Below are 14829 nucleotides of genomic sequence, written 5' to 3' on the forward strand. Positions count from 1 at the left end.
ATGTCTAGCCATACGAGTTTGATAGCACTGAGTGTGATGTAGAGCTTCTAGTCGTTTTTCGTCGAGTAGGATCAATTCTTCATATCGTGCCCTAGTCCATTCGACTTCATCGAGTTTACTTTCTAGCGCAATACATAGAGATGGTATTTCTAGTTCGACAGGTTGTACGACATCCATTCCATATACCAAAGAAAATGGTGTATTTCCTGTTGACGTACGGATTGACGTGCGATAACCCCACAATGCAAAGTGAAGCTTGTCAGGCCAATCCTTATAATTTTCTGTCATTTTCTCGATGATAGTCTTTAAATTCTTATTAGCCGGCCGTCTGAGGATGACGTCTGTTAGGAGTGGGATTTCACCCGTAAAGGCCACCTCAGCTCAAGTAGGGATTCAAAAGGGTTCTTACCTTCAGAGCCGGCCAAGCGGGAAACGCTTGCAGGCGTGGTGAACCCCGCGGCTGCTGAGGGGTTGGCAAGATCAAGGCACAGGCTGCCGCCTACCTTCTCGAGTCGCCCAGCTATCCACATCGTCTTAGCCCCGGCTGAGGCGCCAGGAGTTGACGCAGAGGCGGACTTTTTTATCTTGTTAAGAGCGGCTGGGGCCTCCTCTCTAGCCCGTTTGAGGCTCTTCTCAAACGATTTCCCAACTTCTCCCCCCTGTGAAAATAAACAAGTCAGGGTTAGTATCCGGACAAGATAGTTTTTAAACTAAACTTAAGAAGGGGTCAGGCGCTCAATACCTTGGCCCTGAGCTTGGCCGCAGCTTTCTCCGCAAGCTCTTTGCGGATGGCTTCAGAAGACCGCTTGGGAGTTTTCTCCGTTTGCAGCATGTTTAGTGCTTCTTCTGCAAAAAGAAAGAAATTGGTCAAAATCATAAATCAATTCCGATAGAAAAATACTACATACGGTATGAACTCAGGTGCATACGTTTATTAAACATGTGCCCTAGCCCACAGGCGGCTAAGAAACATTCATCCCTGAACCAGGCGCTCTTGGGAATCCAGTTCTTAGGGACTTTTATTGTTTCCCCGGTTGACAGTGTTGCGTCTGTGAGGCCGAAAAAATCTGCCTCGATTATTTTGTCAAAGTCTTCCTCTGGGATCCGGGGAAGAGCGCACTTCCTGCCCAACAAGTCAGGCTTCTTATTGTACAGACGGAATTCATAATTTTCCCGTCTAGTTGGGGCTGACATCAGGTAGAACCTGTGCTTCCAGCCATCGAACTTGGATACCTTGTCCAAGGTCATCATGTATTGTGGCTGTGTGGTTAGAGTATACCACGCCCTCTAGCCGCCTGGGCTCCTATTGAGGTAGTGCATGCTTGCAAAAGCCTCCCAGCCGGGGTTAAGCCCTTGGAACTCGCAGGCGGCAACATACCCCAGAATGTTGGTCCAGGAGTTGGGGGTAAGTTGCCAGAGCCCAAGGCCGTAGCCTCTCAAAATTGCCTTTACCGCCTGGTGAAGGGGGAAGCGAAGACCAGCTTTGAACGTGCCTCGTAACAGCCAAAATAGCTGTTGGCGTTCTCTTGATCATCCCCCCAGGCGATGGTGCCCAGCTCAGGCGGCACCCGGATCTTATACCCGTCTCCAAGCGGGTGCATTTTCTTAAAGTTCTCTAAGCTCTCCCCCATCTGGATTCGGTCCTTGGAGGAGACGTGGATGCTGAAGGGATCGTCCTTCTCACTCCACTTTTTCCTTTCTTCCTCCTCGCTATCCGGAAGAGGGGGCAAGTCATCGCTGCTCTCGGAGGTAGAGGCGGAGCTGTCGCTCTCCGTCTCCCCCTCGCTTTGGTCTATGGGGGCAAAGGCGACCTCGTCGCCGCCTTGGTTGCACTCTTCCAAGAAAGAGTCAGTAGGGGTTGAAGGGGCGCGTGGAGGGGATCTCTCCAGAGCCGTCTGGTCTCCCTGACCAGACGTTTCTCCCTCAGGCGTTTGGCCGCCTGAGCCTTCGCTTCTGTAATTTGGATCAGTGGCCGTCTTCATTGTCTGAGCCATGGTGTCTTGCACAGACACATAACTGGTCGGAATCCATGGCAAAGGGTGGTCCCAACACCCCGAGCCAGCACTCCCAGTCCTAGACTCAGCCGTCCCTGGTGACCGGCTGGACTCTAACCTAGGTTGTGCCGTGTGTGTTGGTGATGCATCCATTTATTGCAAGAAATATGTACAAGCGGTGAAAAAAGAAAAGAGCTGAGAGAGACAGAGACAGTACCTTTGGATTTGATATCTGAAGGAAGGCGGGTCCGGCTGGGTTGCGGAAGAACAAAGTTTCTTGCTCGCGCCTGACTCAAACGGATGACTTCTGCTCTCTCGAAGTTTTTCTCTCTAGAAATTTTTTGTAAACGTACAAAATTATGAGGGTAAAACGGCTATATATAGAGGGTAAATATGGGGGCATTACCGTAATTTACCCGGAAGGTGAACGGTTACTCTGTAACGGTAAAATTACCGCCAGCGGGAGCGTGACATGTGTCACAAATGCCACGTGGCGTGCCACGTCACATCTGTGAGGGGCAAATGTTTAGGGTAATTTCACCTTGCCACGTGGTCCAATAAGAAGCTGACACATGTCAGCCCCCGATTGGTCTAAAATGAACCAATCCCTGCTTGACACGTGTCATTCCAGAAATCAAGGGAAAAGGTGGCCTTCAGGCCCAAATCCCGAGAATGCCGCAAAACGGCGCAACCCACCAATGATTAGGGTTCAGTGACCTAATCATGGGCACAATTCCCAAAGACCCTATAAATAGGGAGATATCCCTCATTTTGAGGGCAACGTTTTTATCATTTAATACACCTGCATTCTCTTACATCAGAGAAACACCTGAGCTTGGAATCCGAGGAGATACCCACCTAAATTTCTGTACTCTTTATTCCTTTTCAAGTTACTAACTTGATCGTTGGAGGCGGAGCACCACCCAACAGGTGTCTTCGTTTGTTTTGCAGGTACAGCTCATCCCGGATCAGTCTTCGTGTTGTAACTCTCCCGAGGGAAAAAAACACCCAAAACACTTATCATGTTTAGGCAATTAAAATCAATACCCAAAAATGTATAAAAACATGAATTAAATTAAAACCAAAGATTTAAACACAAGGAGGAGAGAGAAGAAGAAGACCACCGTGGGTGGTGGCCGGCCGGTGGTGATGTGGCAGGGGGATGGGGTGACGTGGTAGCAACAATGGTGAGGTGGCACCGGCTATCTCGCGACCATGAGTGCGTGAACTCATGTTCACGTGGGAAAGAAAAAAAAAGGAGGAATAAGGAAAAAGAATAAAGAAAGAAAAAGAAAGGAAGAAAAGAAATAAAGGAAAAATAAAAGACAATAATACTTACCCCAATATGACTCTTGAGCCTCTTTGTGTGGGAAAATTTTGGGGTTTTGAGAGGTATTTATAGAGTAGAGAGTATAGCGCAAATTTTTCCCTGGTCTCGAGACCACCCATAGCTGGCCAGTCCCGCACTATAAAATTGAACATTTACAAGAAACAAAATGATCATTTACTAGAAAAAAATGAGCATTTAATTATTTAAGGAAATTTCTGGAAATCAAGTTTTACTCTATGGCGATCTCGGAATCGCGCGGAGATTATCGGTGCGACGGTGATGACAACGACGATGGCGGCGAATTATTGTGATTCTGTTCGCCGGTGAAATAATGCATCTGGTGTTGCGAGTATTAAAGCTCTTACTTCTTCTATGGCGGAAGAAAGTGGAGGATTAGAAGAAAAATCTCTAATGGAGAAGCTGGTAATGACATAATTGTTGATGGCGCTGAGAATAATGATAGTGAAAGGAATAATTCTGAGAATGTTAATGATGAAGGTGCAACATATAAAAATGAATATTTATAATATAAGAATAAAATAAAGAGACTTTGAAACTGAAAAAAAAAATTGTACATCTAATGAACATTATCATAGTAAAGAAAATGAACATTTATTTTATAAGAATGAACATCAAACGACATGAAAATGAACATTTATTTTTTACGAATGAACATCATACTGCATGAAAATGAACATTTAATTACTGAGAAATACAAAATTAATGTAAAATAAGTTAGTTAAAAAACGTTCATTTTTATTTGGGTAAATGTTCATTTTTAACAGAGGGACCAACCAATTCTGCCTAGTTTCGAGACCAGGTATTAACAACTGGAGAGTATAGGGTTAAGCTTGGGCCCAATAAATGATTGGGCTTGAATTATTAAATATTTGACCCACAAGATATTGAAACAATTTGAGATACAATTTTGTTAATCAATAAGATAAACTGGGCTGGACCGATTTTAAGATCCCAAACTATCAAAACCCATCCTATGCCCAAACAAAAAAAAAAAAAAAAAAAAAAAAAAAAAAAAAAAACACGATTGGTGTAGTCACGACGAACAACGGAACAACAGCTACACCGGCGATAAATCACGGTGGCAAGGGCCGAAAAATCTCTTTCTCTCTCCTCCAACTCACCCTTCAATCCAAGTTAATTGATTCATCCAATTAGCTGAATTTTTTCTCAGGTTAATCTTTCAATTTTGCATCATAATTTTCACTCAATTTCAAATTAGTCTCTCCTTTTCTCTCTGCATTTTACTTATAAAGTATTCAACTGAATTTATCATCAACAATTATTTAGTTCAGTAATCAATTAATCAAATACTATTGAGTTTGTTTACTGTTAATTTGCAGATTAAAATGTTGTATTTTGTTGAAATTTATTGGAAATTATATAAGTTAATATTCAGTATTTAGATGAATTGGTTTTCTAATTGCTGCAGTATTTGATTGAGAGGGGATCAAATTCCTTGCTTCAATGGCTCAAATTCCTAATTTAGATAATGCTGCAATTAATCTAGCTTCTCTCAGGTACTTAATTATTCGTGTTTCGTCGAATTTCGGAATTTGTTATTGTTTCCTCCATATATGATGATGGATTGTTTGTTTAAATGTCTGTTGTATACAGAGAACAGTCACAGAAGGAGTTGTTAACGATTATTAAAAATGTGAGTTCTATTGGTGTTCGCGATAAGTCTTGTTTCTTTGTATTGATCATTTCAACAAAAAGCTTGTTTTTGAGATAATGTTAATACTTTGTTCATTACTTGTGTTTCACAGATTCGCGGAAAAAAATGTCTCGTCATTGATCCAAAACTCAGTGGCTCTCTTTCACTTATTGTCCAGACTGCACTTCTTAAGGTAACTCATGTTATTATATCTCCTTCTTTGTTAAATTATTTTGGTCTTTTTTGTCACTATCAATTAGGATACCGGCTTTTTCTTTAATCGTGATGTATCTCAAACATTTTCCTAGCTGATCACTTTGGTTTAGAAGGATATATACAAAAACCTTAGATTTTTTAATATTGCTAAGAAACACAAGTACATAGATCATTATAAATTTCGATAACCATCTAGGGAATGTGGACTTGTGGAGAATGCATTTATAGAGGGAGAGATGTAGGAGGTTGTGTTGGAGTTGGGGGCTGTATAATGCCGCAAACTTGCAGAAGTTTTGTCAATCTTAAGGGCATGTCTCGTAGCTTTTATAAAGATCTCTATCAGTCTTGGTATTAGTCTAGTGGCAATTGTGGTGTCCATTGATGATTTGGAATTTGTCGTTTGTCATTCAACAGTATTTGGACTTACCATTCAAATGATAGTTGAATGTATTTTCCTTCGAATTATGTCTTGTTGATTTGTATAGAAATCTGAGGTTCTAAACTTTTTAAATTCCATATATCAAAGTATGAGTATATTTCTGGAGAAAATTTTGTTAGAATAGCTTGATGTTTGTTTTTGAATTAAGATTTTCCAATTGATCAATTCAAGGTCCTGTTTTCACTGATCTGGGAGCTTGGTTTAGCCTTGAAATCTTTGCTATAATGACTATCATTATTGTTACTGTTATACAGATTTTGCAATTTTATATATTATTATTTATTAGGAAAATTTTTAAATTACCACCCAAAAATGTAACCAATTTTAAACTAACCACCCATTAAATTTTATTTTAAATTAAATAAATGCTTAGATTACCACCCATTTTCAAAATCCGGTGGATTTTTCGTTTGTGGGCCCCACCTATCACTTATTTGACCCTTTTTACTAATTTTTTCCCCGTTTTTTCTCTTTAAAAAAGCTCTCCTAACTTCAATTCACATTTTTTCTCTTTGAAATTTGGTTGAATTTGGTGATGGAAATGTGAATTAAAGTATGTAGAGCGTTTTTAAAGAGAAAAATTAGGGAAAAAATAAATCAAAATGGTTTAAATAAGTGTTAGGTGGGCCCTACAGACTGAAAATCTAACGGAGTTTTGAAATGGGTGGTAATCTGAGCATTTATTTAATTTAAGGGGTGGTAATTTAAAATAAAAAATTAAACGGGTGGTTAGTTCGAAAATGGTTACATTTTTGGATGGTAATTTAAAAATAAACCTTTATTTTATTTTATTTTTAAAAAAAAAAAAAAAAGGTTTCGATACTTTATAAATGATTTTAAATTATATTAATTACAACTAACAACAAGAGCTGTAACTTTCTATTTGAAGTTTTGGTCAGATCTCAGATGAGAACTCACGTATGCTAAAAAACTTAGGCCCCGTTTGGTTTAATTTAAAATATTTTCAATGGAAAATTAGTTTTCATGAAAAACATATTTTCAAGGAAAAACACAATTGCAAATTAGTTTTCCTTTGTTTGGTTGCATACAAGTAAAGTTTAAGAAAAATAAAAAATAAGAGTGAAAATGTAAGGATGAATGAGAGGGAAGTAAAAAAAAGAGGTAAGGAGGAGAGAGGAAAATGTGGCTTTCCTTGTTTTGGGAAGGAAAATGTTTTCCATTATTAAGGATGAAATTTTTCACTCTTGGAAAAATTGTTTTCCACCCTTAACAAACCAAACAAAGGAAATTGGGAAAAAAATGGAAAATTCATTTTCCATGAAAACCTTTTACATCAAACCAAACAGGGCCTTAAAGTAGTTTAGAGGGAAAGAGGAGTAGAGGTGTAGGATTAGAAATGAAGAAATATGGCTCTAACCAAACTGTTGCCCTTTTTTTTAATGATAATATGGAGGAAAATGAAATCACAAAACCACACAACAGGGTGTCTGATTGTTTTATTTGCGATAGGTATATCCGTTACGCAAATGTCGTTCCTCTTGATGTAAAATATTTATACAGTAGAGAAAATGAACAATATTTCTAGAACTTTATGTGAAAAGCAAAATTGATTATAGTTTATTCAGTTGGTTGGCATGTGTAACTTCTGTTGATACTAAGCTGTCTAATGACTTCTGGGTCAGGAACATGGGGTAGAATTGCGACATTTATCAGCTGAACCTCTACAAACAGAATGCACGAAAGTGGTGTACCTTGTGTGTAATCAACTTGAAATGATGAGACATATATCCCTGCATATTCATGACAACACATCAAAGGGATTACAAAAGGAATACCATCTTTACTTTGTTCCTCGGCGTTCTGTGGCATGCGAACAGGTACTTTCTTCTTTCTTTTGATTTGAATGTGGGGGCTAGAGAGAGGTGATGGTGAAAATGGATTACATTATTTACATACAACACTGCTAGCATTTAGCTTCTCAATTTTCTTGTTTATTCTATTGCAAATTTGCAATGTATTAAACTTCGGGCTGAAATCTTGTTAGTTTATATACTTTTAAAATATTATAGTATGATGGTTACCATGTGATTATATGCCGTTATGGAGATATAAATGTGTAATCTAAACTCTACTCTTTTCTTTGAGTTCAGATACTGAAAGAGGAAAAAGTACATGATTTATTTACTATTGGAGAATACCCGTTATACATGGTTCTACTTGACGAGGATGTGATATCTTTTGAACTTGACTTTGCATACAAGGTAATAGGCTTGCTTGTGTAATGCTTCCAATATATGTTTTGTAGTATAATGGACGTTTCCTTTAGCCTTTCCCTTTGTGGTGGTTTAGGAGTGCCTAGCTGATGCTGATACAAGCTCTCTTTGGCATATTGCAAAAGCCATTCATAGGCTTGAGGTTTGTTCTTTTTTCAAGCCTTTATTATGCCTCCATTACTATGTTGTTTATTGAGTAAGATTATTTTATTTATTTATTTATTAGGAAAAATGGAATCTAAAAATCCAACCTTTGCGAGGTCTGACTGTAGACACGGAAATTTTATATGTGTCACACATTAAATTAAATAAATTAATTTGGGTTAAAGTCATATGAATGATCCATTTTAATTAATTTTGGCCCACTTAAATAAATAATCTGAATTAATTAAATACAACTCGGGTTATAAAATAAGCCAAATGGACCAGGTTAAAAGACTTTTAAGTCATAAAATGGGCCAGGCCCAAACCTACTAAGTCCACTCAAGGGGTTCTCATCTCCTATAAATACACCATTCCTCCATCAGTTGAAGGGATCCAGAAATCATTATTCTAAGAGCTTATAAAACTCAAGCGGAATTCTCTCTGAAGTAAGTCAACAAGCATATCAAACTCGTGCCGACTTGTTCAGATACATTCAAACACATTTGAACGGGACTAAGCTTCAAAGCCCTCGTTCAGGTGTATTCAAACAAAACCCTTAAATACAGGTTGACATCATCAAACGTCACCCTGCATTCAAACTCAAGTCGACGTCATCAAACGTCAACCTACAGGTGTCACACGCGTGTCATCATCAAGCTGCGGAACAGAATCAGAGGACTTAGTTTATTTTATTATAAACTGTTATACAGAGATTGTACCCAAAAAATCACATATTAATATAAATTCATTTGTTACTTTATTTCCCGTCTTTATTTATTTAGACTCGAAATTTGTGTAAACAAATTTTTGGCACGCTCGGTGGGACTATCTCTGCCTCTCATCTCTGTTTTCGCACGTTAAAAAAAAACAAAAAAAATTGAAATGGCCTCAAAGACCCCTGTTGTCAAAAGGATCTCTGCTACAGCTTAACAAAGGGCTGAATGCTTAACAGCCAAACTGATGAGGGCATTGTTACTAGAGGAATGAAGCAAGCTGTTGTTGACTCCGCCGCAAGAAGCTTGCGTGCCGCGTCAATCCCAACCAGAGCACGAAAAAGTCGTGCTCGTCTTGCTGCTTCTGCGAGATCTCTCACGTCCTCTACTCATGAACCACATGAGTCTTGTGTTTGGTTCATTAGAGCCTGTCATCCATACAAACTCATCCTTCGGTCACTCTTATGAAGGACATGAGAATGAGTTTAGTGTGAGTTCACCTGAACCTACTTTTGTTGCTGTTATGGTGACGCACACTAAGACGGTCGAACAACAATTGGCTGAAATGAGCAGTACCCTTGACAGTTGAAGAAAGCTGGGGAGGAAAAAAGATGCTCAAATTAAGCAGCAAAATGAACAAATTGCTGCTTTGACAAAGAAACTTGAGAAAAAAACGAGTGAGATTGAAAGCGATGACAGTTAGATGGTAGCACTAAATCGGCGGAATTAAAGCCAAATGGGGCACAAAATTTAATCACTGCTGAACAAGTTCAAGCTATGATAGTCAATGCTGTCAAGAGCCAACTTGGAGGGGGAGGTTCACATAATAGTCGACGTTATGTGAAGCCTTGCACTAGGAGGATAGATGAGTTGAAAATGCCGTTTGGATACCAACCTCCAAAATTTCAACTCTTTGATGGAAAGGGTAACCCAAAACAACATGTTGCATACTTCATAGAGACGTGCAGCAATGGTGGTACCAAGGGTGACTTGCTTGTTAAACAATTCGTTCGTTCTCTTAAGGGAACTGCTTTTGACTGGTACACCAACTTAGAGGCTGAGTCCATTGACAGTTGGGATCAAATGGAAATGGAGTTTTTGGGGAGATTCTTCAGCACCTGAGCGTGTCGTTAGCATGACTAAGCTAACTCAAACTACGCAGTGGGATGAAGAGCCAGTCATTGATTACATCAACCGCTGGCGCGCTCTAAGTTTGGAGTGTAAGGATCGACTCACTGAAACTTCCGGCATAGAAATGTGTATCAATGGGATGAGTTGGGAACTACATTACATCCTAAAGGGTATCAAACCAAGATCTTTTCAAGAGTTGGCGACGAGAGCTCATGACATGGAACTCTCGATCACCTACAACAGGAAGAAAAAGGGGCTTGCTTCAGAGGCCAGAAAAGAAAAAAAGGAGTATTATAAAAATGACAAGTCCTCCAAAAGTTCAACTAAGGAGACATTGTCTGTGACTACTTCTTCTGCACCCATCAAAATTTCAGGGAAGAAGAAAGTAAGGGTTCATCTTCGAGATTTGTCAAGAAAGATAAACCCACTTTGAAAGAGCTTCAAGCTAAGAAGTACCCTTTCCCAGACTCTGACTTGTCTGGCATGTTAGACAAATTACTGGAAAATAAAATCATCGAGTTGCCTGAGTCAAAGCGCCCTAAGCAGACGAACAAGACATCCGATCCCAACTATTGTCCATATCATAGGTTGATCAGTCATCCTATTGAAAAGTGTATAACACTTAAGGAGAAAATTATGCAATTGGCAAAGGATGGGACAATCGAGCTAGATGTCGACGAGCCAGTGACATCAAATCATGCCTCGGTAGCTACCGAACCATCATTTCAGGCTCAAACTTTGCAATTTGGAAGTTTGGAGCCTGTGATCATACTTGTTGAGAGTCAACCTGTTCAACACGAAGTCTCATCCCAGGTTGAACACCAAACACATGTTAACTCCCGAGATGAAGATGATGACGAAGGGTGGACATTGGTGACAAGAAGAAGGCCAAGGAAACAAGTGCATAATCCTAAACCGCAACCTTTTCATCGCAAAAGAAAGCAACAAAAGAAGAGGAAATCCAAGCATTCTAAGGGTAAAAAGAAAGCAAAAAAGGCTAGCAAGCAAAAGGTCCTCCATATTGATTTGCTTGAGCAAGAGTCGTTGTCTCCTGTAACTTTGGAGGAATATTTCCCGGAAGACTATTTTACTATGGTTACAGCGAATATGGTTTCCGTTGTGGAAAGTGAGGAGGAACAAGTTGATGATGATACACCAACAAAATCAGTTGTACAACAATCCGAGGCGATAGTAAATCCAAAAATTTCTACTGTCTTGGATGCTCTTCCTTCACGCATGGGATGGAGGCAAATTTTTCATTTGCCTAAAGAAATGTGTCAACAGTTATCTCTTGCACTTCAACACCCAGAGTTGTATGCCGATAAGGTAAAAAATGCTGGAGAACCTGCGGAAGATGCCACGAAATGTGTGTCGTGCAACGCAGCCTTGGCATTCACAGATGATGATTTGTTAATGGGGTCGAAACCCCACAATAGACCCTTGTTTGTGTCAGGGTACATCCGTGAACAAAAAGTGAGTCGCATTTTAGTTGATGGTGGATTTGCTGTCAACATCATGCCAAAATCCACTATGATAGAGTTAGGAATCAAGATGGATGAACTCTCTAGCAGTCGCATAGTGATCCAAGGATTTAACCTTGACAGTCAGCGTGCAATAGGCATAATACGCCTAGAACTCACAATGGGAGAATTAACGTCATCAACTCTCTTTCATGTGATTGACACAAAGACGTCATACAAAATGTTACTAGGACGCCCTTGGTTGCATGAGAATGGTGTGGTAGCATCGACCCTCCATCAATGTCTCAAGTACTATCGTGGAGGCGAAAAGAAGATAAATGGGGATGTGAAACCCTTTAGCAAAGCAGATTCTTACTTTGCTGACGCCAAGTTTTTTGAAGAAGAAGAGGCGTCAAGTGAGATACTACCTTCCCAAGTCCTTTCAACAGGAAAAAGAGAAGTTAAGGAGAGCATTGATTTGGTTTCAAATGACAAAAAGACATCTCGTGCTGAGGAGAAGTCTCAACAAAAGGTAGAAATGGACGAAAAGAGTGTCTCTCAGCTCGTCATAAAAGAAAAGCCAAAGTTGTCAACTCCTATTTTGCGATACATCCCAAAATCACGTCGCAAAGAGGGAGAATCACCTTTTGTGTGCCGAGAGGTTAACCTTGATGCTAAGGTAGCAAAGCCAATTGATGACACTACTCTCCAAAACTTGAAGAGTAAAACAACTGTACCATTGGGTAAAGGCGCGCAAAGCCGAATTTCTAGGTTATCAACAGAGTCATCTAAGGTAAAAGAGCTTAACAAAGCAAAGTTCGGCTAAAATGCATACAAGCTACTCGCAAAGGTAGGATATGACTTTGAAAACCCAACACCCATGGGTAAGGTCATAGACATTAAACCTAACGGACTCAATGATACTCAGAAGAAAAACTGCTTGACTATGGCTCTAGTTATCAAGAATCCAGGCAGGCCTAGGATTTCAGCGCCCCAAACCAATCAAAATTGGTGTATGGCGTAAAGTAGACGCTTCTTCCTCACAGTACATTACCGTCGAGGAACTCAAGGAAGGTGAAGGTGAGAACGATGTTCCCACACCCAGAACTTCTGTATTCGATCGACTTCAACCATCTACTAGGAGGAATCATGTCTCAGTGTTCGATAGGCTTAGAGAATGTGACCATAGGGTGAAAGAAACTTCAAGTTCGCAACCCTTAAGACAAAAAGTATCTGTCTTTAACCGCGTAGGCATGACAAATGGCTCTAGCAAAGAACAAAGACAGTCAGCTTTTAGTTGCATAAAGAAAAGGGAAGACAATGTCATGAAAAATGATGAGTCGAAAAGTGTTGTTCCCTCTCGCATGAAAAGAAAGCAAGACATAGATATCACTGAGAAACAACCTTTAAAGGCAAGAGTTCGCACCGTGGTTTTCACTAACCAAAATGAGTCGTCAGACCATGCTATAGAGGAACATAAGGAGATTGTTTCCACGTACCATGTGACGGTTGAAAAGGTGTCAAATCCCGACGAGGAAATAGAGACTGATGAAGCTCCCAAGACACTTGAAGACGGGGGCAAGCAACAGTAGATGAGTTAAAAGAGTTAAACCTTGGCACTCTTGAAGACCCACGCCCTATATACATTAGTGCTCTTCTTACCCAAGCGGAAGAACAAGAGTACTTCAAATTACTCTCTGAGTACAAAGATGTCTTTGCATGGAGTTACAAAGAAATGCCAGGTCTTAACCCGAAAGTCGCCGTCCATCTATTAGCAATTAAAAAAGGTGTGAGTCCAAAGAAGCAATCACAAAGGCGATTCAGGCAGAGTTGATCCCGGAAATTGAATCTGAGGTAAACAAACTCATCGATGCAGGGTTCATTCGTGAAGTCAAATACCCTACATGGATAGCAAACATTGTCCCTGTGAGGAAGAAAAATGGGCAACTACGAGTTTGTGTGGACTTCCGTGATTTGAATGAAGCATGTCCCAAGGATAACTTCCCACTTCCAGTCACGGAAATCATGATCGATGCAACCACTGGACATGAAGCATTGTCATTCATGGATTGCACAGCCGGATACAATCAAATTCACATGGTGCATGAAGATCAAGAAGCCACGACATTTCGCACCCCAAAAGGGATATTCTGCTACAAAGTCATGCCGTTCGGTTTAAAAAATGCCGGGGCCACGTATCAGCGTGCAATGCAAAAGATCTTCGAAGATATGATGCACAAAATTGTGGAGTGTTACGTGGACGATTTAGTGGTTAAGTCTAAAAAGAGGGAGGATCACGTAGGTGACCTTCGCAAAATCTTTGAAAGACTACGCAAATGTCAATTGAAAATGAACCCTCTCAAATGTGCATTCGGTGTTACCTCAGGAAAATTTTTAGGTTTCATCGTAAAACATAGGGGAATTGAAATTGACCAAACCAAAATTAAGGCAATTCAAGAAATGCCCGTACCACGAAATCTTAAAGAACTTCGCGGTCTCCAAGGGTGCCTTGCATATATTCAGAGGTTCATCTCCAATCTTGCAAGCAGATGTCAACCATTTAGTCATCTCATGAAAAAGGATGCTCCATTCAAATGGGATGAGTCATGTCAAAAAGCGTTTGACAATATAAAGAAGTATTTGTCCTCTCCGCCGGTTTTGGGGGCACCAGTTAAAGGAAAACCTTTAATCCTTTACATAGCTGCTTAAGAAAGATCATTGGGGGCAATGTGTGCTCAAGAAATTGAAGATCGCAAGGAGATAGCTCTTTATTACTTGAGTCGAACGTTGGTGGGGGCTGAGCTGAATTATTCACCAATTGAAAAAATTTGTCTTGCGTTAATTTTTGCCATCCAAAAGTTGAAGCATTACATGCAAGCTCATACAGTCCATGTCGTCTCAAAAGCCGACCCAATCAAGTACATCCTCTCAAGACCAGTGTTGTCAGGAAGACTAGCTAAATGGGTTGTACACATCAAACAGTACGATATAATGTTTGTACCACAAAAGTCTGTCAAAGGACAAGCCATCGCTGATTTCTTTGCCGACCATCCAGTACCACCTGAATGGGAGATGTCCGTTGATTTTCCTGGAGAAGATGTGTTTAACATAGAAATACTACCACCATGGGAAATGTATTTTGACGGGGCTGCTCGTCAAGACGGCGCAGGAGCAGGAGTAGTCTTTGTGTCGCCAGAAAAGCATGTTTTACCTTACTCATTTGTGCTTACTCAGTTGTGCTCAAACAACATGGCTGAGTACCAAGCTCTTATTATGGGTCTTCAAATGGCGGTTGAAATGGAAATTCAAGACCTTGATGTTTATGGAGATTCGCAACTCGTCATAAGTCAACTTTTAGGCGAATATGAAGTCAAGAAAAAGGATTTAATTCCTTATCACAAACATGCATCAAGATTGCTCGACAAGCTTGACATTGTCAAGCTAAGACATGTTCCAAGGAGTGCCAACAAGATGGCTGACGCGCTTGCTGGTC

The 14829-nt window shown here is 40.1% G+C and overlaps 1 protein-coding gene across 1 annotated transcript in view; it reads left to right on the forward strand.

The window, feature by feature from the left end:
* The first annotated feature begins 4090 nt into the window (after nt 1-4090).
* Nucleotides 4091-14829, forward strand: part of LOC110697012 (vacuolar protein-sorting-associated protein 33 homolog) — a 35733-nt gene continuing 24994 nt past the window's right edge. Inside the window, exons 1-7 of the mRNA XM_021874346.1 lie at nt 4091-4516; nt 4775-4862; nt 4960-4999; nt 5112-5192; nt 7298-7492; nt 7766-7876; nt 7965-8030. Of these exons, the coding sequence (XP_021730038.1) occupies nt 4810-4862; nt 4960-4999; nt 5112-5192; nt 7298-7492; nt 7766-7876; nt 7965-8030 (546 nt within the window). The 5' untranslated portion in view covers nt 4091-4516; nt 4775-4809. The remainder of the gene's footprint in view (nt 4517-4774; nt 4863-4959; nt 5000-5111; nt 5193-7297; nt 7493-7765; nt 7877-7964; nt 8031-14829) is intronic.

This window comes from Chenopodium quinoa, unplaced genomic scaffold (genome assembly GCF_001683475.1).
Source record: "Chenopodium quinoa cultivar QQ74 unplaced genomic scaffold, ASM168347v1, whole genome shotgun sequence".
Taxonomy (NCBI): domain Eukaryota; kingdom Viridiplantae; phylum Streptophyta; class Magnoliopsida; order Caryophyllales; family Amaranthaceae; genus Chenopodium; species Chenopodium quinoa.